Source organism: Schistocerca piceifrons, chromosome 2 (genome assembly GCF_021461385.2).
Source record: "Schistocerca piceifrons isolate TAMUIC-IGC-003096 chromosome 2, iqSchPice1.1, whole genome shotgun sequence".
Classification (NCBI taxonomy): domain Eukaryota; kingdom Metazoa; phylum Arthropoda; class Insecta; order Orthoptera; family Acrididae; genus Schistocerca; species Schistocerca piceifrons.
Genome location: NC_060139.1, coordinates 726,994,938 through 727,017,001, shown reverse-complemented (window position 1 = coordinate 727,017,001; position 22,064 = coordinate 726,994,938). Strand labels below are relative to the sequence as shown.

At 41.1% G+C, this 22,064-nt stretch overlaps 1 protein-coding gene across 4 annotated transcripts in view; it reads right to left on the bottom strand.

Annotated features, from left to right (window-relative positions):
- Positions 1-22,064, bottom strand: part of LOC124777261 (organic cation transporter protein-like) — a 320,726-nt gene that overhangs the window by 24,952 nt on the left and 273,710 nt on the right. For all 4 annotated transcript variants that reach the window (XM_047252588.1, XM_047252589.1, XM_047252590.1 and 1 more), the window contains one exon: positions 14,750-14,881. In XM_047252588.1, the coding sequence (XP_047108544.1) occupies positions 14,750-14,881 (132 nt within the window). The remainder of the gene's footprint in view (positions 1-14,749; positions 14,882-22,064) is intronic.

The following is a 22,064-nucleotide window of genomic DNA, read 5'->3' as shown; positions in this document are numbered from 1 at the left end:
GGACCTTACTGTGATATCATAATTGATGTGATTCATCAAGAGGTCAACACCAATCATTCATTGCAACGGAGTTTACAAGGAGCATTTTTCAGAACTTGCGTAGGTTGACATGCCCAGGTATTAGAGCAACTGCAAACCTATTGGTAAACAAAGTTGTATGGCCAGGCATAAAAAATACTGCAGAAACTGGGCATGAGCAAACTTAGAATGTCAACATAACGAAATAAGCTGATAAACCCTTCCACCAATTTCACAGTTTCTAACACCAACTAAAATATTCATGCACATTCATGTGGACTTAGTAGGGCTGCTACAGGGTGACAGTTATTGACATATATGAAAAAAATGTGAGTTAGTTACCAACTACAGTGTGCACACACTTTCTTCAACATGTAAACGTCACTGCAGATGATGGGATTTAGGTTATGACATTCGGTATGCCTGCCAACATTGGCGATGATGTGGTGCAGATGAATACCAAAATTCTGCATGATCTACTGAAGTGTTAAAACATCGATGCTGTTGATGATCTCCTGAATGACCGTTTTCAGCTCAGCAATGGTTTTGGGGTTATTGTTGTACACCTTGTCTTTAATACAGGCTTACAAAAAGGAGTCGCCTGTGTTCAGATCTGGAGAACATGGCAGCCAATCGAGGCCTTTTGCCAGTGACCTCTGGGTACCCCAGTGCCAGAATGTGGTCCCCAAAGTGCTCCTCTGGGACATCAAACACTCTTGCATGAACCACATCTTATTGAAATCAGGGTCATCCTCAGGGGGTGAAATCACCTTCCATAGCCTTTATGTTCCATTCAGTAGTTCCCCTGCCATCAAAGAATATTGTATTGATTATTCCATGACTGGACATTGCACACCACAGTCACACGTTGAGGGTGAAGAGACTTTTCGATCGTGAAATGCACCAATTTTGCTTACTGACAAACCCAATCAAATGAAAGCGGGCTTTGTCGCTAAACCAAACCATACTAATTCCCATCATGCCCATGGCCAACTATGCAGTTTGAACGTCTGAATGCAAACTGTTATGATGATTTTGTTTCATATAGTTCACTAACTGTCACCCTGTACCTTCTTCTAATGGACAAAGGTACATGGTCATAATGGTGTATTGTTTGACAAGATGGCGGAAAGCAGCATCATAGCAGACATCTTGGCAGATACTGTGGGGAAAGTATTAGTACATGAATAATTTGCACATTTTGGAATTCCACACTCAATCTTGGCAGTAGGGGTCATCAATTCAAATCACAACTGTTCATGGAAGTAACGAATATTGGTGGATGCAACCATCTATATACAACCAATTACCATGCAGCAAGTAACAGAATGGTGGAAAGGTTCACAAGACTTTAAAGGCAGTGCTTATGGGCTACAAAACAACATGGACTGAGGTGTGACCTCTCATACTGTTAGACTTTCACACAGCAATGAAGGAAGATGTACTAAGTTCACCAGCACAATTGGTGTATGGAGAAGAGTTGTGAGTTCCTGGAACACTAATTCATGAATGCCACCCTCAGCTAAACAAGATCCAAGAACTGAATTTGTTAGGCATATCAGTGAGCACATTAGACAGTTACAAAAGCAGTGCCATCCATCAGACATAGGGATGGAGGGGTTTTTCTCCATAAGGACTTAGAAACATGCCCCTTCATCTGGCTGTGTGATGAAACTGTGAGGCCACCACCACAGTCGCCTTATATGGGAACTTATAAAGTGTTGACAAAAGGAAGCAATACCTTTACGTTACACATAAATGGGAAGCAAGAGACAGTAACAACTGAATGGTTGAAACCATGTTACAAGTACAGGGATGAATTGCCAATAGTGTCAAGTCGAAGAGACAGTCAAACAGGAGATAAAACCTCCAAACAAGAAGAAGACATTCCTGTGCAGAAACCACAGGCTTTCATCACCATGATGAGCTGTCATATCAAGCACCAATACCCTAACATACCTGGAGCACCAGGTTTAAAGAAATGGGTGGTGGGGGGGGGGGGGGGGGTCTGGCATAACAATGGATGATTGTAAATGACAAGTGGGTGGTAGAGTAGAAGATGATTGCTAGCTGCGGTATTGAATTATTATTATGATGGAGCTTTTGCCCTCATTATTCTTTGATTTATCTTAGTTGTTTGTTGGTTGGTTACATGAATAAAGTGCGATAATATTACTTACCTGTTTCTTTAACTCACTTCTGTTATTCCCACTAAAGCCTATTGAAAGATGCAACACTCACCGAGTAAACCGTTCAGCATTAATGCCATGACTAGTGGAGGCAGCAAAACCGTGACTACAAACATATCCTGTTCCATTTGCAAGTGCTGAGGCTGTGGTTGTTTTTCAGCAGCTGTGGCCGCACTGATTCCTTCTTCCAGCAACCAAAAAGAGATGGAGTCTGGATTGCAGAAGTTTGTAAGGGTGAGAGCATATTCCTGGAGGTGTCCCTTAATTGCTCCGCCATTCATCATGATATCCTTCCATAGTGAGAAGGCCATTGATGAGTCTATCTGACAGCTCTTCAGGTTGAAATTGTTGCACGTCTACTCATACTATAGCTCCATCATCAACCTGACTGATGAGAGTAATGTCATCCATGCTGTCAGTGCTATTTACCATCATGTTAGAGGCATCCTGCAGCTTTCACACAGGCTTGAGTCTATTGATGGTAACAGTCATCTGTTTCCCCTTAAGTGAGGCATCAAAATCCCTTAGGGCTTAATGGACGAAGATTTTACGTGAGCTGTGTGCCATGTATCTTGAGACTAGTGATGTACCACTTTCACGTACAGACGAACAGAAGTAGTTCCTTATCTGTTGATAGAGGTACAGCTCTGTGAAGTCTGCTGGTAGAGCTAGGGGTTCTCCATAAAGCATTTCTACCAGAGATGTGCTCAGGTCTTCTTTATACACTGAATGCATGCCTAAGAGAGTCCTTGGTAGGGGTTCTGTCCTTTTCTCTCCATGAAACATGATGGCTGTTTTTACTATGTGGTGCCAAATCCAGGAAGAGATGAAAAATCCTTAGAAAGTCAGCCCCCAATACAGGGTACCTTGATGTTGGCAATGAAAAACTGCCAAGTAAACATGTTTTCTAAACCCAGGTACACGGTTCAACATGTGGTCCTTTGTACTGGAATAATATAAGTGAATCATTTGCTACACAGGTTTGGAAAATGGAAAAAGTTTCTTCCACTGGCAGTAGTTCACATGGCATGGCACTCACTTCAGATCCAGAATCAAAAAGAAAATATTGGTTTTGAGTGTGATCCAGGATGTAGAGTTTACTACCATTGCATAGGGATGGTGTACAGCTTGACTGGCTCACATTTTGAGAAGATGGATCGCTTGTAGTAGTGCAATAATCCAGAGCGCCTATTGTGGATTGTTCTTTCCATTTGGGCGATGGCATGGTGCTGTGCGGTTGTGTGCTTTATCACTGATATGTGTACGAAACCACTGTTTGTTTTGACTGGCTGGAGGTTTCTGCCAGGGAGTGATGTCTTCATTGACAACGTCTATGCTCACGGTTCTGCTCAGCTGTGCACTACAACTCATCATGGCTTGGTCCATGATCAAAGTGCAGCTGGTCATTATTGTTTGCTGAATGAACATTATTGTTTGCTGAATTAATGTACTGTTGATGTTGTAACATAGCCAGGCATCTATTTGCAAAAATTAGTTTCGTTTCTAATGACTCATGCTCATGAGAGATCATTGCTTGTTGTAACATGGCGGTAACTTCACTACCCACATTGTCTACAATGTGTAATCTGGCATGAAGGTGATGTTGATTAATGTTCGAAGGTGTCTTCAGAGTTGAGATGGCATTTTGGTGGCTAAACATTAATCATAAACAACTCAGTGTAATTGCTATTCTGGGGTTCTGCTGAGGCCTTGGAGGAGCAGTGTGTGGTATTTTTTGGTAGTTAGTGGCGAAACAAACAATTTCGCTATAATGCAACATGCTCACCTAGATGGTTAAGTAATATGATGAACTTGGAGCTGTCTTCAGAAATGCCATGGTTGCAGAGAACACACTCGCCAATAGTGAACCACAAAGCCATTTATTTCAGGTGGAAAGATGGTAGTTTTCATACATTGAATCAAAGCTATTTAAATTTCCAGTTATTTTATTTGGGCAAACAGTGTTGGTACCTTCGTAAAAAGGTGGTTAAATGAGAATACCTATGTCAAGAAACATTTTGATACAGATAGTTAATATGGGATTCATCTCCTGTAAGTGGTTTTATGTTTTACTAGTATATGACAACATACAAACAAATATTTTACGTTTGGTTTGCACTCATCAGAATATGACTGTGATTGTTTTGCTTCAGATGTTCCATGGGCATTAACATTAGCATTACACCATGATTATCTATGCATAACATGCAATGTTCACCTCCGTTTAGTAGATTCTCTTTTTACGATTATGTGTCATATATATTTTGTACCCTAGTTTATATTAATACAGTGTGCAAATGTTTTCTCATTTCATTCCTTAATTTATTTTTAACTTTGATTTTAATCCCTGAACAGTTTGTCATTGTTACTGAAGATAATACTTACAACAACCCTTTTGTTATGTATTTCACACTGTACCATTGTTGTCTTTACCCAGGGGCCTGAATTTGGCACTGAAACTGGTTGCTTAAAGTACAATAACAACTGGAAATTTAGACAGCCAACACCAAAGCTAGTTGGACAGCAATGATGGAAGAGCTCTCGTGGGCCGGCCATGACACAGAAGGGCATCCCATGGATAGACTCCATATGGCAGTGCAAATGGGTTTGGCAGTATCATACAGGGTGCGGTAGACATGATAGAATTGAGGAAAATTCCACTGTGTCTATCTGTGACAGTTTTTGAACAGCAAAAAAGTTGTATTTGTTACTAAAGTCACTCAAAAGATTGGTAGTCACTACATATTTTTTAGATACTTGGGGGTGTTGTCAATACCACTGGCACTTTTTAAGAAAGTGTCTTTTTCACGTTTTACAAAAGGCATAGGTTTTTCCTGTTGATGCAAAGCACTAAAATGAGCACTATGTAAGTCACTATCTGGTACTCATACTTCTCCAGCATAAAAGTTTCATTGTTGTTGTGTATAAGATGAGACAATAAACACAGGACAATCTATAGTAGGTGCTGATGTTTGTCACAGTATCACCAATTGTGGAGAAGACCCAGGTAAAGACACTCCAGGCAAAATAACTAAGACTGTAAGTGTGTAATAGAACACTTTATTGCTTGACAGCAGTACAAAAAATGTGGGCACGCGCTAAACTAACTCCAAAGACAGTCCTGCAGCACTGTTGCACAACTGACCAGAGAGTTTTTGGTGTGTTAGCTGATGCAATTGCAGTTGAGTTGCTACAATGCATTTCATCTCCCCATCTTTTTGTGCATCTGCCTCCCTTCAACATTACTTAAGACCCTGTATCCTACGTAGATTTTCAACTATAGACAACTTGACCCTGCTTGAGGCAGCCATCCAGCAGGCCTTCCTACGTAACCAGCATTGTCTAGGTGTATTCTTTGACATTAATAAGATGTATGACACTACTTGGCGCCGCCTTATCCTCAATCAACTCCATCAGTGGGGCTTTCGTGGCCATCTCCCCATCTTCATTCGGTCCTTTCTTTCCCACCGCCTCTTTCGATATCGGGTTGGTAATGTGCTATCCGATTTGTACGTGCAGGAGAATGGTGTTCCTCAGGGAAGCGTTTTAAGTGTCACTCTCTTTGCCGTCGCCATTAACAGCATCACGTCCACTATCCGGAGTCCTGCCCAGTGCTCCTTGTTTGTGGATGATTTTGCTGTTTTCTGTTCTTCCTCCGGTCTTGTCACTGCTAGTTGGCAGTTGCAGCTTACGATAAAGCGATTAGAGGCATGGACTGCGAAGACGGGCTTTACCTTTTCTGCAGACAAATGTGTGTGTGTTCATTTTAATCATTCTCGACATCTTTTTACCTTCCCTGAATTGCGTCTGAGGGACACCATTCTTCCTTTTAGAGACACTGTGAGGTTCCTGGGCCTCACTTTTGATTCCAAGTTGTCGTGGTTGCCGCACCTTAAAGACCTCAAGGTGCGGGCCCTGAAGGCACTGAATATTTTGAAGTGTCTGAGCCATCGCTCCTGGGGAGCAGATCGGGTGCGTCTGCTGCAGTTTTATAGGGCTTTCGTCCGGTCGCATATTGACTATGGATGCACCGTGTATGGGTCAACGAGGTCTCGTATCTGAAGATTCTTGACGCAGTACACCATGAGGGTATCAGGCTGGCCACTGGTGCCTTCCGTACCAGTCCCATCCCCAGCCTGTGTGCTGAGGCAGGGGAACCGCCACTCGCCATCTGGCGGAAACTCCTCATGGTGCGACGGGTGTGTCAATTCCTTGCCTGTCCTACCTCCCCTGCGTACCCTACCGTTGCCCAACCGCCTATGGAATGTCTCTTTTCCAGTCATCGCAGGGCAACGAGACCATTTGGGATTCGTGCCACGCACTTACTAGAGTCCCTTGGCGTGGAGCGTGTGGCACCCCAACTCCAGGGTTTTACCCGCCTGCCTCCCCGGTTGCTCCAGAGGCCCAGTGTCCTTTTAGACTTGTCAGAGTACCAGAGGAGCTGCACTCCTGCATTTGATTTTACCTCCTTATTTCACAATATTTTAAACGAGCATCCCGACCATGTACCAGTATTTACGGATGGCTCTAAACAGGAGAACTCTGTTGCTTGTGCTGTTGTTTTGCCTGATCGAGTCGTCAAGTTACAGCTTCCTGCGGCGTTTACCATCTTTGATGCACCTGCAACAGCAGGGGAAGGAAGTTTCTTTCTGCTGGGTGCCAGGGCACGTGGGTATTAGGGGAAACGAACTGGCGGATGTGGCTGCCAAAGATGCATGTTCCCTCCCTCACGTTGTTGAATGTGCTGTCCCCCTCCATGCTGTTACCTCCCTTTTGCGTTTTCATGTTATGCGTCAATGGGAAGAGGAGTGGCTGGCAGTCGGTGAAAATAAGCTGCATCTGGTCAAGGCCACCACGTGGCCATGGCGCACGTCCTACCAGTCATGCAGGCGGGATGAGGTTCTCCTCACTTGCCTCCGCATCGGGCACAGTCCCTTAATGCATCGTTTTTTACTCTTGCGGGAGGATCCCCCAATCTGCAGTGCTTGTGGCGTCCAGATTACTGTCCGCCACGTTTTACTTGACTGTCTTTTATTCTCTGACCAGAGGGCGGTAGTTTCCTTGCCACGGGATTTGCCCACTATTTTGCAAGACGACGCAATGACTGTGGTTAAGGTCTTGTGTCCTGTCCAATTTGTTGCCTCAGATTTTAGGGAGAGAATTTTAATGTGCTGCTGGATGACTGGCTCACCCAGGTTTTAGGCAAGAGGTCCAAGAGTCACGATTACTTACTTGTTTCACTTCGATTTCTGTTCTCTTTTCCTTGTGTTTCCTTTCCTTTTTTAGTGTGTTTCTTCTCCTCTTGTTTTGCCTCTGTATGTGAGGATTTGGAACTGCATCAGGTCTGTGTCTTTTAGCTGTTCTCCTTGTTCGCTGTCCGTCTTCGTCCCTTCACCGCAACTGTTCCTGTTTCTATGCGTTTGGGTGCTGATGACCATGCTGTTTAGCGCCCGAAAACCTCAATCCACACACACACACACACACACACACACACACACACACACACACACACACACCTATTTATTAGTCCCAAGGAATTTTATCATTATAGGTGTTTTGTCCTTAAAGAGTGCAGTTGGACTAAACTACATGGTCAATTCCTTTTGCTGCCTTCCTTGCTGCCCAAACTTCCCTCATTCACTTGCTGTGTTTCTGTTTCCAGTCCTCTGTCCATGCTTCTTGTCAGCTTTTTGTCTGCGGCTTCATCTTGATTGCCTTTCTGGTTGCCCATATTTCTTTCATCTTCCAACTGTGATCTTGCTTGCATTCTTCGGTCCATTTGTCACAGTGTATCTCATGTAGTTTACTTTTCTTAATGATGTTTCTGAATTTTATTCTGTTGTTTATTGTGTCTGCTGTTATGTTGAGTTGGTTCAGGTAGTTTTTTACCTCTGCCACACATTTGTTGTTTCTAGTGGTTACCCAGTCAAAGATCTGTTTGGTCAGTCTGTGTGATGGCATTCTGTACAGCTGTCCATAGAATTGTAGTCTGTGTTTTCTAATCTTTTCTGTGATCGTCTCTGTATGTTTGTGTAGTTCCTCTGTAGGTTTCTTGATGCATATTCCATTGTTGTTAGTTGCACCAAATATTTTCCTAAGTATTTTCTGTTCTACATTTTCTACTTGTCTGATACATGTATGCTCTAGGATTAGTGTGGTCTCTGCTGCATATAGTGCCTCGGGGAGCACCACCGTGTCATAGTGGCGTAATTTGGCTTTTTGTGAGATAAGACTTCTTGTTGGAACGATTCCACACTACTTTGTATGCCTTGTCCAGTTTAGTTTGGTGTTCGAAATGGTCACCATTAACATCCACACAAAAACAATGCCGCCAAACTGCACCACAAACTACTGACTGTGTGTTCAGTTGGATATTTGCACATGAATGTACGATGGATTCTCGAAGTTCATCCAATGTGCGTGGCTTTTGTCGATAAACGACATTCTTTTGCATTCCCCACAGGTAAAAGTCCAGAAGAATTAAGTCTGGGGAACGTGGTGGATACTCTACAGCACCTTTATGGCCTATCCATCTTCCTGGTAGATTTTTGTCGAGATACGCCCCAACACAATTTTGGTAGTGGACTGGGGCACCATCTTGTCGAAAGTAAACTCTTCCGTCTCCATATAAGTCTCGGATGACAGGTAAAATGGATGTCTGAAGCTTCTGAAGGAACACCTCACCGGTAACTGTGCTGTCAAAGAAGAATTGCCCAATCAAGCACCGGTAAGACAACCCACACCACACATTTACTCCTGTCAAATTCATGGCTTTGACTACATGGACGTTCGAATTTTCGGCAGCCCAGTAGGTGCAATTGTGGCCATTTACTGTAGCATTGAGTTTGAACTGTGCATCATCAGACCACACAATCATCTAGCTGCAAACTCTTCATCATTGCGCACCATGTTAGTAAACCACTCGCAATACTCCATTCTACACTCCTGGAAATTGAAATAAGAACACCGTGAATTCATTGTCCCAGGAAGGGGAAACTTTATTGACACATTCCTGTGGTCAGATACATCACATGATCACACTGACAGAACCACAGGCACATAGACACAGGCAACAGAGCATGCACAATGTCGGCACTAGTACAGTGTATATCCACCTTTCGCTTCAATGCAGGCTGCTATTCTCCCATGGAGACGATCGTAGAGATGCTGGATGTAGTCCTGTGGAACGGCTTGCCATGCCATTTCCACCTGGCGCCTCAATTGGACCAGCGTTCGTGCTGGACGTGCAGACCACGTGAGACGACGCTTCATCCAGTCCCAAACATGCTCAATGGGGGACAGATCCGGAGATCTTGCTGGCCAGGGTAGTTGACTTACACCTTCTAGAGCACGTTGGGTGGCACGGGATACATGCGGACGTGCATTGTCCTGTTGGAACAGCAAGTTCCCTTGCCGGTCCAGGAATGGTAGAACGATGGGTTCGATGACGGTTTGGATGTACCGTGCACTATTCAGTGTCCCCTCGACGATCACCAGTGGTGTACGGCCCTGTGTGCCTCGGTCGTATGCAGTCCTGATTGTGGCGCTCACCTGCACGGCGCCAAACACGCATACGACCATCATTGGCACCAAGGCAGAAGCGACTCTCATCGCTGAAGACGACACGTCTCCATTCGTCCCTCCATTCACGCCTGTCGCGACACCACTGGAGGCGGGCTGCACGATGTTGGGGCGTGAGCGGAAGACGGCCTAACGGTGTGCGGGACCGTAGCCCAGCTTCATGGAGACGGTTGCGAATGGTCCTCGCCGATACCCCAGGAGCAACAGTGTCCCTAATTTGCTGGGAAGTGGCAGTGCGGTCCCCTACGGCACTGCGTAGGATCCTACGGTCTTGGCGTGCATCCGTGCATCACTGCGGTCCGGTCCCAGGTCGACGGGCACGTGCACCTTCCGCCGACCACTGGCGACAACATCGATGTACTGTGGAGACCTCACGCCACACGTGTTGAGCAATTCGGCGGTACGTCCACCCGGCCTCCCGCATACCCACTATACGCCCTCGCTCAAAGTCCGTCAACTGCACATACGGTTCACGTCCACGCTGTCGCGGCATGCTACCAGTGTTAAAGACTGCGATGGAGCTCCGTATGCCACGGCAAACTGGCTGACACTGACGGCGGCGGTGCACAAATGCTGCGCAGCTAGCGCCATTCGATGGCCAACACCGCGGTTCCTGGTGTGTCCGCTGTGCCGTGCGTGTGATCATTGCTTGTACAGCCCTCTCGCAGTGTCCGGAGCAAGTATGGTGGGTCTGACACACCGGTGTCAATGTGTTCTTTTTTCCATTTCCAGGAGTGTATGATCTGGGTCGTCCTCGTTCATTGCGTGTAGCAATCGTGGGATGTAGCACTTCCACTTTGTTGTCTTCAAAACACTGTCGACAAAAGCCATGCACATTGAGTGAACTTTGAGAATCCATCATACATTCATGTGCACACATCCAACTGAACACGTTGCAGTCAGTAGTTCGTGCTGCAGTCTGGCGGCATGATTTGTGTGCGGATGTTAATGGTGACCAATTCAAACACCTGCAGTGATATCTTTAAGTTGGACTTTTAAGCTACACTTTCACCAAAATGAGACAACTCCGTCAATTAGTTTGCAATTATGGACTTTTAAAAAGTGGATACATTTTTTTGGACCCTCTGTATATCTGTGTGTGTGTGTGTGTGTGTGTGTGTGTGTGTGTGTGTGTGTGTGTGTGTGTGTTAAAGGGTTGCTTTATAACAACCACCCAACTAAAACATATTTTACAGTAATAAAGTGTCACAATGGGAAATCCTGTAAGCACAGGCTATCTTTCTAGCTCATATTTGATATATTATATTACATTAATGATTTGGAATATGTCAGTGTTTCATGTTTCTTTACACGATTTTTTTTTCCCAATTACTGCTTCATATCTAAAAATTTCTCTACTGAGAGGAATGAGTTGACATTCAGAAATTCTTTCAATTTTTATTTTAGTGCTGGTTGGCTGTCTGTCAGACTTTTAATGCTATTTGGTAAATGACCAACATAATTCACCTCTTTCTGTTTCAAAGTCAGATTTAATCCAGGATACTGATCATCCTTTCTTCTAGTGTTGTAGCTTTGCACTTTGCTATTATTTTTGAACGGACACTGGCTATTAATAAGAAATTTCCTAAATTAATATATGTATTGTGAAGGTACTGTAGATATCCCCAGTGCTTAAAATGAATGTCTGCAAGGTGATCTCGGGTGGGCACCAGCTATTATTCTGATTACATGCTTTTGTGCATTGAATATTTTTTCTCTTAATGATGAGTTACTCCAAAATAGATTGCCATGTGAAAGCAGTGAATGAAAATAGTGATAGTACGGTAATTTGTTGGTACGTCTATCACCAAAATTTGCATTAACCATAATAGCATAAGTAGCTGAACTCAGTTGTTTATCAATGTGTTTCTTCCAATTAAATTTCTCCTCACTGCACACACTCAGAAATTCTGAATATTCTGCCTTAGTAACAGACTTCTATTGCCTTTATTAATCAATGGTGTTATGCCATTTACTGCACAACACTGTGTATACTGCATTACCTCAAAATTTAATGAGAGTCCATTTGCCAAGAACCACTTAATAATTTTCTAAAAGACATTATTTACAATTTTCTTAGCTTATGCTTGGTTGTTGGATGTGCTTACTGTACTTGCACAATCATCAAAAAGAACTAGCTTTGCAGCTTCATGAATATGGAGTGGCAAGTCATTAATGTATGGCCAGAACAATTAGGGACACTAGACTGAACCCCTTGGGATACTGTTCTTGATACCTCCCCAGTTAGAGAACTCTGCTGATTTTTGCAGACTATCTGCACTGTTAATGCCAACCTTCTGCATTTTTCCAGTTAAATATGAATTAAACTGTTTGTGCATTGTCCCACTCATACCACAACTCTTAAAACTTATCTAGAAGAACGTCATGATTCATGCAGTCAGAAGCCTTTGAGAGATCACAAAAAGCCCCAGGGGCTGATGTTCAGTTATTCAGAGCATTTAATTTTTGATCAGTTTGGGCATATATAGTATTTTCTGTTGAAAAGACATACTCAAAACCAAATTCACATTTTGTTAATACTTCTTTTTCATCAATATGTGAAGCTAGTCTTGAATGCATTAGTTTTTCAAGAGTTTTGGATAAAGCTGATAGAAGTGAGACAGGCAGTAGTTGTTAGCATCAGACCTATCCCCCTTTTTATGCAATGTTTTCACAGTAGCACACAGTATTTCAGTCTATCTGGAAAAATGCCCTGTTTCAGTGAGCAGCCACATATATGGCTGAAACTCCTACTTAACTGTTGGGGACAAGGTTTTAGTACTTTGTTGAAAATGCCATAAATTTCATGTGAGTTTTTACCTTGGAGTGAATTTATTATTTTTCTAATTTCAGTAGGAAAGGTGGGCTGAAAGCAAAGAACTATAAAATCATATCTACTGGGAATCGATAAACAAGAAACTATCTTTTAATAAGGAATCCAACCATACAGCACTGATGATATGAAATGTCTTCACATTTACTGTTCATGACGTGGATACTATAATAACAGCAAATAAGAGTATATTATTAACAACTACTGGTAGACTGCTATTTTGATGGCCCAAAGGACTGAAGCTGAAGAACAGTAGATTGTTATTGGTCTGTGACTGGTCAATGGACTTCTGTCCCTTGAATTTTAGTGCCTCCAATTTACAAAGATGTAAATAAAGGAAAGTGTTTGCACAAGAAGCTATGATTAAGTATATCAATCTGAAGTATGTTATTGAATCAGTCATGAATGTTTTGCACTAATTGCTGGTATACCAATGCTTGAAAGCCTTTTTGTGATACATAATGATCTTGAATGTGTCATTGCATGACCATGGCAAACAAAAACTTGTTCAGACACTGACAAGTCATGGAAAATGACTAAGTGTTTTTACCATGCTCCTTTGATTCAATCTGGTGAAACTTCTTAATATGAGACTGCAACATCTGAGAAAAATCTGTTGCTTCAGCAAAATAGTTTCATGTATCAGAGAAAATTCTTTGGACTGATATAATGTTTTTGATAAACAAGTTCATCAGTTGTTACAATGAAGCTATATTTGAAATTGGTTCAGAAACTGAATAATATAAATTGGTTCAAAAACTGAATGATATAATCAGCAAACTACCTCTATGTCAATCATGGGCATACCATCTGAGGTTATCTTATTTACTTACGTTGTAGACACTGTCTTTGCAGCAGAAGGCAGTTATTAAAATCCAGTCCTAATTATACCAAGGACAGAACTTTGAATATGTTCCTTGTAGATGACACTGATGAGCTTCCTCTCCAAATTCTTGTTTACATTAGCAAATATTTTCATATACATATTGTGATTGTTATCTACTTATGAAGAAACTATCATCACAGGGGGTGACAGGCTCACTTCTCTTGGTAACCAGCTATTTGCTTATGCAGAAATGGATGTAACATTTGTAAAGAGATACATTTCTATAATGTGGTTCACCGTCATTGTAAGAACATTTAATGCTCTCAGTACACATCATAATACTCTCTTGTGTTTTGGTTATCGCAATACTCTCTTGTGTTTTGGTTAGTAACTGTGATGGCTATCTTATTTTGACAATGTCATAATAATGACCTGTTCTCCCTGAGGTGAACTAGTAACTGTAATGTGTGACGTCACTAACCTAGTCCACAGGTCCTTGAGAGAGAGTTTGATTCAGAGTGTGACAGGCATCTGATGAGTTTGTGCTTAGTCATTATATTCACTCATGCACAGGTGTGTAGTGAACATGGTACAAACTTCAATAGCCATTTGTTCATTTACACTTATGACTACATGGTTTTACTTCACTTCCTACATCATCAGTACTAACGTGGGCCAAAACAAAGTGGCTCTCTAGTTGTACAAACCATAGTATAGCACTGTCTGACTTATGCAGTGGTCATTTTATGGCATTAGGCCTACCATATTTGTCATTAATCTGTCAGCATTTATTGTGCTCAGTCTCCAGTTCTACCACTTAAATGTTCATCAATGTTATGAATTAAGTTTTATTTAATTGTAATAAAAACAGACACTACTACATCCACTTAACTAAAATCATATTTCTTTATTACAATAATCCTGGCCGACAAGATAAAGTACAAGTTATGAGCTAAAAGATCATTCAAAATGTTGGAAAAATAATGCACTGAGGAAACAAACATGAAATTAACTTAATAAAAAATAATTTAAATGTAAAATAAAAAGTGTGAAAATGTAAGAATTGGTTCTAAGTACACACACACACACACACACACACATACACACACACACACACAGAATAACAATAGTAACACTTGTAACAATTTTGCACTGATTAGTTTACAAGTGTTGACAGCACTTTTCATACACTCTCTCATACATTTTCTGTTGGTATTTCAGAGTGTGTTAGCAAGAAATGAGACTTAATCACAATTTTAATATTACAACATATCTGTAGTGAACAAGTAGCATTCTCATTACCTTCTGGTAAGGCCCATGTCGAAAAGCAACACAGTCCACCGGCTATATTGATGATTCCCAGTGACAGCCATATCCTAGACTTCCTTAATAGAATTATAAGTGCTGTGAGTGCTCCCGCAACTTCAGCTACACCTAAAACAATGAAAAATTATTGCTAAGTTGACACATTTGAGAATGAAACATAATAAAGAATAAACTCATTTTTTGCAATAATATACTTAAAGTGAATAAATACAAGACATTAAATATTCATTGCTACTCTTCTAGAAAATAATCTGAAATATGTATGTAGTGGATGACTTCACACAACATTAAATAATTGTATAAAAAGGAAAATTCCTTTGATGAAATGGAAAAAAATAAAAGGGGGCGGAATGGCTGGCAGGTACTTACTTTGAGGAGGCAATATTCCAGATACTGACAATAGACAGCTGTAAAAGTTGGAAAAATTACACCTTGTTTTTAAAACTATTAGGTCCTTCCTCTGGAAGGTTCTCCATTGGAGAAATGGGACAATGGGGAAATAGGACAAGTCCCTCAGATCTCATGTTGAGAGAGACCCACCTGTTGTGAATACGTCCTCCAGAAGGTAAGTACTACTGAGCCATTATGTTTTCTTGTAATTTATCACTCGAAATAAACACTTCTATCTGGTAAAAATTCCAAATAAGTAAAAAATATAAATAAACTCATTGGCTGTTACATACAGATGTTTGAATATATAAACAAAAATGTAGAAATATTAGTAAATTCTTTGTAAATTAGGATATAAAGCACTTGCATGTAAGTTAATATGAGAAGTGTAATACTTGTGATTATTACAGAACATAGGTTTTCGGTAGGTAACCAGGAATTTTTCATGAAAAATGTTGATGGTTTGTTGTGCTACCTGTCAGGGAGAAAGAAAGGATTATTAATTTGTTATGATTTTAATGTAAATTTCTTGAATGACGATAACTAGAAATGTGATCCAGCACTGGTGTTAGCCATTTATAATTTAGAATCGATTATAAATTTCCATACCACAAGCAGTAACCTTATAGATAAAGTGTTAATACAACAAGAGCTGAAGTTAAAGAAGCATGTGCCTATCCTCTTAATATCCCTATGATATGTGATGTTATCAGTCACTTACAAAATGCATCATCAATTCAGGGTATTTTCCGAGACAGATTGAAATATTCCATTGTTACATCTGCCTCTAAGAAGGGTGACTCCAGAGCTGTCAATTTGCAAAATTTTTGGTAACATAACGTTCTGCAGTCTTGTCAAAGATGTGCTTAGTAATGGAATAATTAGCTAATGAGATCAGATTTAAAAAGGGCCACTCCACTACAACAGTTATTTATACATATACTGAGTGCTACAAAATATCACCTGCTGAGATCTTCTGTGAATTATCGAATTAGGTTGTGTCAATCATAACATTGCATTAGAGAAGTAAACTTTTCATGGAATGCTTAGTTCATCACCTGCTTGGTTTAGTTCTAATGCAAGAAACAGAATGCAGAATGTTGCACTGGATATTCTAGTAATAGAAAGGACACCACATAATCTGCACTGGGAGAAATTACAATGAGAGTCCCACACGGTTTGGTCATAGACTCTCTGCTTTTATTGATTTACGTTAATTATCTGTCATTTTATTTGAATCAATCAGGAGGCAGAATTAGTTCTGTTTGTAGATGATGCAAGCATTGTTGTGAGACTGAAAAAAGAAGCATCCACAGAGAAAATAGCAAATGATAATTTTATGAAAGTCACTGAATGGTTTTGGACAAATAAGCTCATTTTAAACTTTGGAAAAAGAAAAAGGAAAGAAACAGACATCTCATTCAGCTTTCTACCATCAAAATTATCCCACCTACTAACAACCTAGTGTATCAGCTATAAATGATAAAGAGAGTAGAAAGTTCCAAGTTATCATGTTTGAATATTGGTGAAAACTTAAGTGGGAAAAACTGTATGGTAGACCTGCTAAAGTTTTTGGGTTCAGGTACTTTTGCTATAAGAGTAATTGCCAACTGTGGGGATACAGAAGTCAGTAAGTTAACTTGCAGACATAGTGTTCTCATCAGAATCAACAGCAAACCACAACGATAGTTCAGGTATACATGTCAATGTTGTAGGTTGACGGTGAAGGGAGAGAGAAAGTATACGAGGATATCGAATAGGTAATTCAGTACAACGGGAGATTAAATTCTAATAGTTAAGAGGGATTGGAATGTTGTTGTAGGGGAAGGAGTAGAAGAAAGGATTATGGGCGAGTATGGGCTTGGTACTAGGGATGAGAGAGGAGAAAGACTAATTGGGTTCTGCAATAAATTTCAGGTAGTAATAGTGATGATGTTTGGTTTGTAGGGTGCTCAACTGCATGGTCATCATAGTCCATATAAAGCCCCAATACTTACATGGTCCAATTTTTACACAGTCAAAATTAGCCACCATCACAAATGATGACAATGGTGAAATGATGAGGACAACTCAAACACCCAGACCCCAGGCATAGAAAAATCCCCAACCCGGCCAGGCATCGAACCCAGGACTCCATGAAGTTGTAATAGTGATTACTCCATACAAGAATCACAAGAGGAGGATGTATACTTGGAAAATGTTGGGAGACACAGGAAGATTCCCTTAAGTTACATCATGGTCAGGCAGAGATTCTGAAATCAGATGCCAGATTGTAAGGCATACCACAGGAGCAGATATAGACATAGATCACAATATAGTAATGATGAAGAGTAGGCCGATGCTTCAGAGACTAGTCAGGAAGATCTATGTGCAAAGAAGTGGAATATGGAAGTACTAAGGAATGAAGATATAAGACTGAAGTTATCTAAGGCTATAGATACTGCAACAAGGAATATCTGTTTGGATGAAGAGGAACGGAGATCTCTAAAAAGGGCAATTACAGAAGTTGGAGGGAAAAACCATGGGTTCAAAGAAGGTAACTGCAAAGAAACCACATGTAAGAAATACTTCAGTTGATCAATGGAAGAATAAAGTGCAAAAATGTTAAATCAGAAGTACAGAAATACGAGCCACTTAGGAATGAAACAGATAGGGAGTGCAGAGAAGCTAAGGTGAAATGGCTGCATAAAAAAGGGAAGAAACTACAAAAAGAAATGATTGTCAGAAGGCCTGACTCAACATATAAAAAACTCAAAACAATCTTTGGTGAAATGAAAATCAGGTTGGTAACATTAAGAATGTAGTGGAAATTACATCATTAAATGCAGAGGAGAAAGTGGGTGGGTAGAAAGAATTCAGTGAAGGTCTGTATGTGGAGAAAGACTTATCTGATGACATGATTGAAGACGAAATAGGAGTTAGGGATCCACAATTACAATCAGAATTTAAAAAAGCTTTGGAAGACTTAAAATCAAGTAAGGCAGAAGGAATAGATAACTCCATCAGAATTTCTAAAGCCATTGGTGGAAGTGGCAACGAAGCGACTATTCATGTTGGTTTGCAGAAGGTATGAGTCTGGTGATACACAATCTGACTTTCGGGAAGCAACATCATGCATGCAGTTCCAAGGACTGCAAGAGCTGATAAGTGTGAGAATTATCGCACAATCAGACTTAACAGCTCTTGCATCCAAATTACTTACAAAAATAATGTACAGAAGAATGGAAGAGGAAATTGAAGGTGTGTCAGACGATCAGCTTGGGTTTACAAAAGGTAAAGGCACTAGATAACCAATTCTGACATTGTGGTTGTTGATGTAAGCAAGACTAAAGAAAAATCAAGCCATGTTCATAGGATTTGCTGACCTGGAAAAAGCATTTGAGAATGTCAAATGGGGCAAGATGTTTGAAATTCTTAGGGAAAGACAGTTAATACCCCGGCCAAGAGAAGTGGACGGGTATCAAACATAGGCATTAATTTGAGAAAGAAATTTCTGAGAATATATGTTTGGAGCACAGCATTCTATGGTAGTGAAACATGGACTGTGGGAAAAACCTAACAGAAGACAATCTAAGCATTTGAGATGTGGTGCTACAGAAGAATACGGAAAATTAGATTGACTGTTAAGTTAAGGAACGAAGAGGTTTCCCGAAAATTGGTGAGGCAAGAAATACATGGAAGACACTGACAAGAAGAAAGGTCAGGATAATAAGACATCAAGACATCATGGAATAACTTCCATGGTACTAGAGGGAGCTGTAGAGGGTAAAAACTGTAGTGGAAGACAGAAATTGGAATAAAACCAGCAAGTAACTGAGAACATAGGTTGCAAATGCTTCTGTGAGATAAAGAGTTTGGCACAGGAGAGGAATTTGTGACGCCAAACCAGTCAGAAGACTGATGACGACAACAACAAAAACAACAATAATATTCAATCACTGATGTCTTATGGGATAATATTCTGACGTAACTCCTCACTTAAGCAAAAAGTATTCTACATCTACATTTGCACTCCACAAGCCACCCAATGGTGTATGGCGGAGGGCACTTTACTTGCCACTGTCATTACCTCCGTTTCCTGTTACAGTCGCGTATGGTTCGCGGGAAGAATGACTGCCGGAAAGCCTCCGTGCGCACTTGAATCTCTCTAATTTTACATTCGTGAACTCCTCGGGAGGTATAAGTAGGGAGAAGCAATATATTCGATACCTCATCCAGAAATGCACCCTCTCAAAACCTGGACAGCAAGCTACACCGCAATGCAGAGCGCCTCTCTTGCAGAGTCTGCCACTTGAGTTTGCTAAACATCTCTGTAACATTACCACGCTTACCAAATAACCCTGTGATGAAACGTGCCGCTCTTCTTTGGATCTTCTCTATCTCCTCTGACAACCCGACCTGGTACGGATCCCACACTGATGAGCAATACTCAAGTATAGGTTGAACGAGTGTTTTGTAAGCCACCTCCTTTGTTGATGGACTACATTTTCTAAGGACTCTCCCAATGAATCTCAACCTGGCACCCGCCTTACCAACAATTAATTTTATATGATCATTCCACTTCAAATTGTTCTGTATGCATACTCACAGATGTTTTACAGAAGTAACTGCAACCAGTGTTCGTTCCGCTGTCACATAATCATACAATAAAGGATCCTTCTTTCTATGTATTCTCAATACATTACATTTGTCTATGTTAAGGGTCAGTTGCCACTCCCTGCACCAAGTGCCTATCTGCTTCAGATCTTCCTGCATTTTGCTGCAATTTTCTAATGCTGCAACTTCTCTGTATACTACAGCATCATCCGCGAAAAGCCGCATGGAACTTCCGACCTATCTACTGGCATTTATATATATATTGTGAAAAGCAATGGTCCCATAACACTCCCCTGTGGCACACCAGAGGTTACTTTAACGTCTTTAGACGTCTCTCCATTGAGAACAACATGCCGTGTTTTGTTTGCTAAAAACTCTTCAATCCAGCCACACAGCTGGTCTGATATTCCGCAGGCTCTTACTTTGTTTATCAGGCGACAGTGCGGAACTGTATCAAACGCCTTTTGGAAGTCAAGGAAAATGGCATTTACCTGGGGGCCTGTATCTAATATTTTCTGGGTCTCATGAAGAAATAAAGCGAGTTCGGTCTCACACGATTGCTGTTTGCGGAATCCATGTTGATTCCTACAGGGTAGATTCTGGGTTTCCAGAAATGGCATGATACGCGAGCAAAAAACATGTTCTAAAATTCTACAACAGATCGATGTCAGAGATATAGGTCTATAGTTTTGCGCATCTGTTCGACGACCCTTCTTGAAAACTGGAATTATCTATGCTCTTTTCCAAGCATTCCGAACCTTCCGTTCCTCTAGAGACTTGCGGTACATGGCTGTTAGAAGGGGTCAAGTTCTTTCATGTACTCTGTGTACAATCGAATTTGTATCCCGTCAGGTCCAGTTGAATTTCCTCTGTTGCTTTTCTATTCCTTGGACATTTATTTCGATGTCAGCCATTTTTTTGTTCGTGCGAGGATTTAGACAAGGAACGGCAGTGCAGTCTTCCTCTGTGAAACAACTTTGGGAAAAGGTGTTTAGTATTTCAGCTTTACGTGTGTCATCCTCTGTTTCAATGCCATTATCATCCCAGAGTGTCTGGATATGCTGTTTCGATCCACTTACTGATTTAACGTAAGACCAGAACTTCCGAGGATTTTCTGTCAAGTCGGTACATAGAATTTTACTTTCGAATTCACTGAACGCTTCATGCATAGCCCTCCTTATGCTAACTTTGACATCGTGTAGCTTCTGTTTGTCTGAGAGGCTTTGGCTGTGTTTAAATTTGCAGTGAAATTTCTTTGCTTTTGCAGTAGTTTCCTAACTTTGTTGTTGAACCACAGTGGGTTTTTCCTGCCCCTCACAGTTTTACTTGGCACGTACCTGTCTAAAACGCATTTCATGATTGCCTCGAACTTTTTCCATAAACACTCAACATTGTCAGTATCGGAAGAGAAATTTTCATTTTGATCTGTTAGGTAGTCTGAAATCTGCCTCCTATTACTCTTGCTAAACAGATAAACTTTGCTCCCTTTTTTTATATTCCTATTTACTTCCATAGTCAGGGATGCTGCAATGGCCTTATGATCACTGATTCCCTGTTCTGTGCTTACAGAGTCAAAAAGTTTGGGTCTGTTTGTTATCAGTAGGTCCAAGATGTTATCTCCACGAGTCGGTTCTCTGTTTAATTGCTTGAGGTAATTTTCGGATAGTGCACTCAGTATAATGTCACTCGATGCTCTGTCCCTACCACCCGTCCTAAACATCTGAGTGAGTGTCCCAGTGTATATCTGGTAAATTGAAATCTCCACCTAAGAGTATAACATGTTGAGGAAATTTATGTGAAATCCATTCCAGATTTTCTCTCAGTTGTTCTGCCACTAATGGTACTGAGTTGGGAGGTCGATAAAAGGAGCCAATTATTAACCTAGCTCAGTTGTTGGGTATAACCTCCACCCATAATTGAAATCTCCACCTAAGACTATAACACGCTGAGGAAATTTATGTGAAAAGTATTCCAGATTTTCTCTCAGTTGCTCTGCCACTAATGCTGCTAAGTCGGGAGGTCGGTAAAAGGAGCCAATTATTAACCTAGCTCACTTGTTGAGTATAACCTCCACCCATAATAATTCACAGGAACTGTCCACTTCTATTTCACTACAGGATAAACTACTACTAACAGCAACAAACACGCCACCACCGGTTGCATGCAATCTATCCTTTCTAAACACCGTCTGTGCCTTTGTAAAAATTTCGGCAGAATTTAGCTCTGGCTTCAGCCAGCTTCTTGTACCTATAACGATTTCTGCTTCGGCGCTTTCTATCAGCGCTTGAAGTTCCAGTACTTTGCC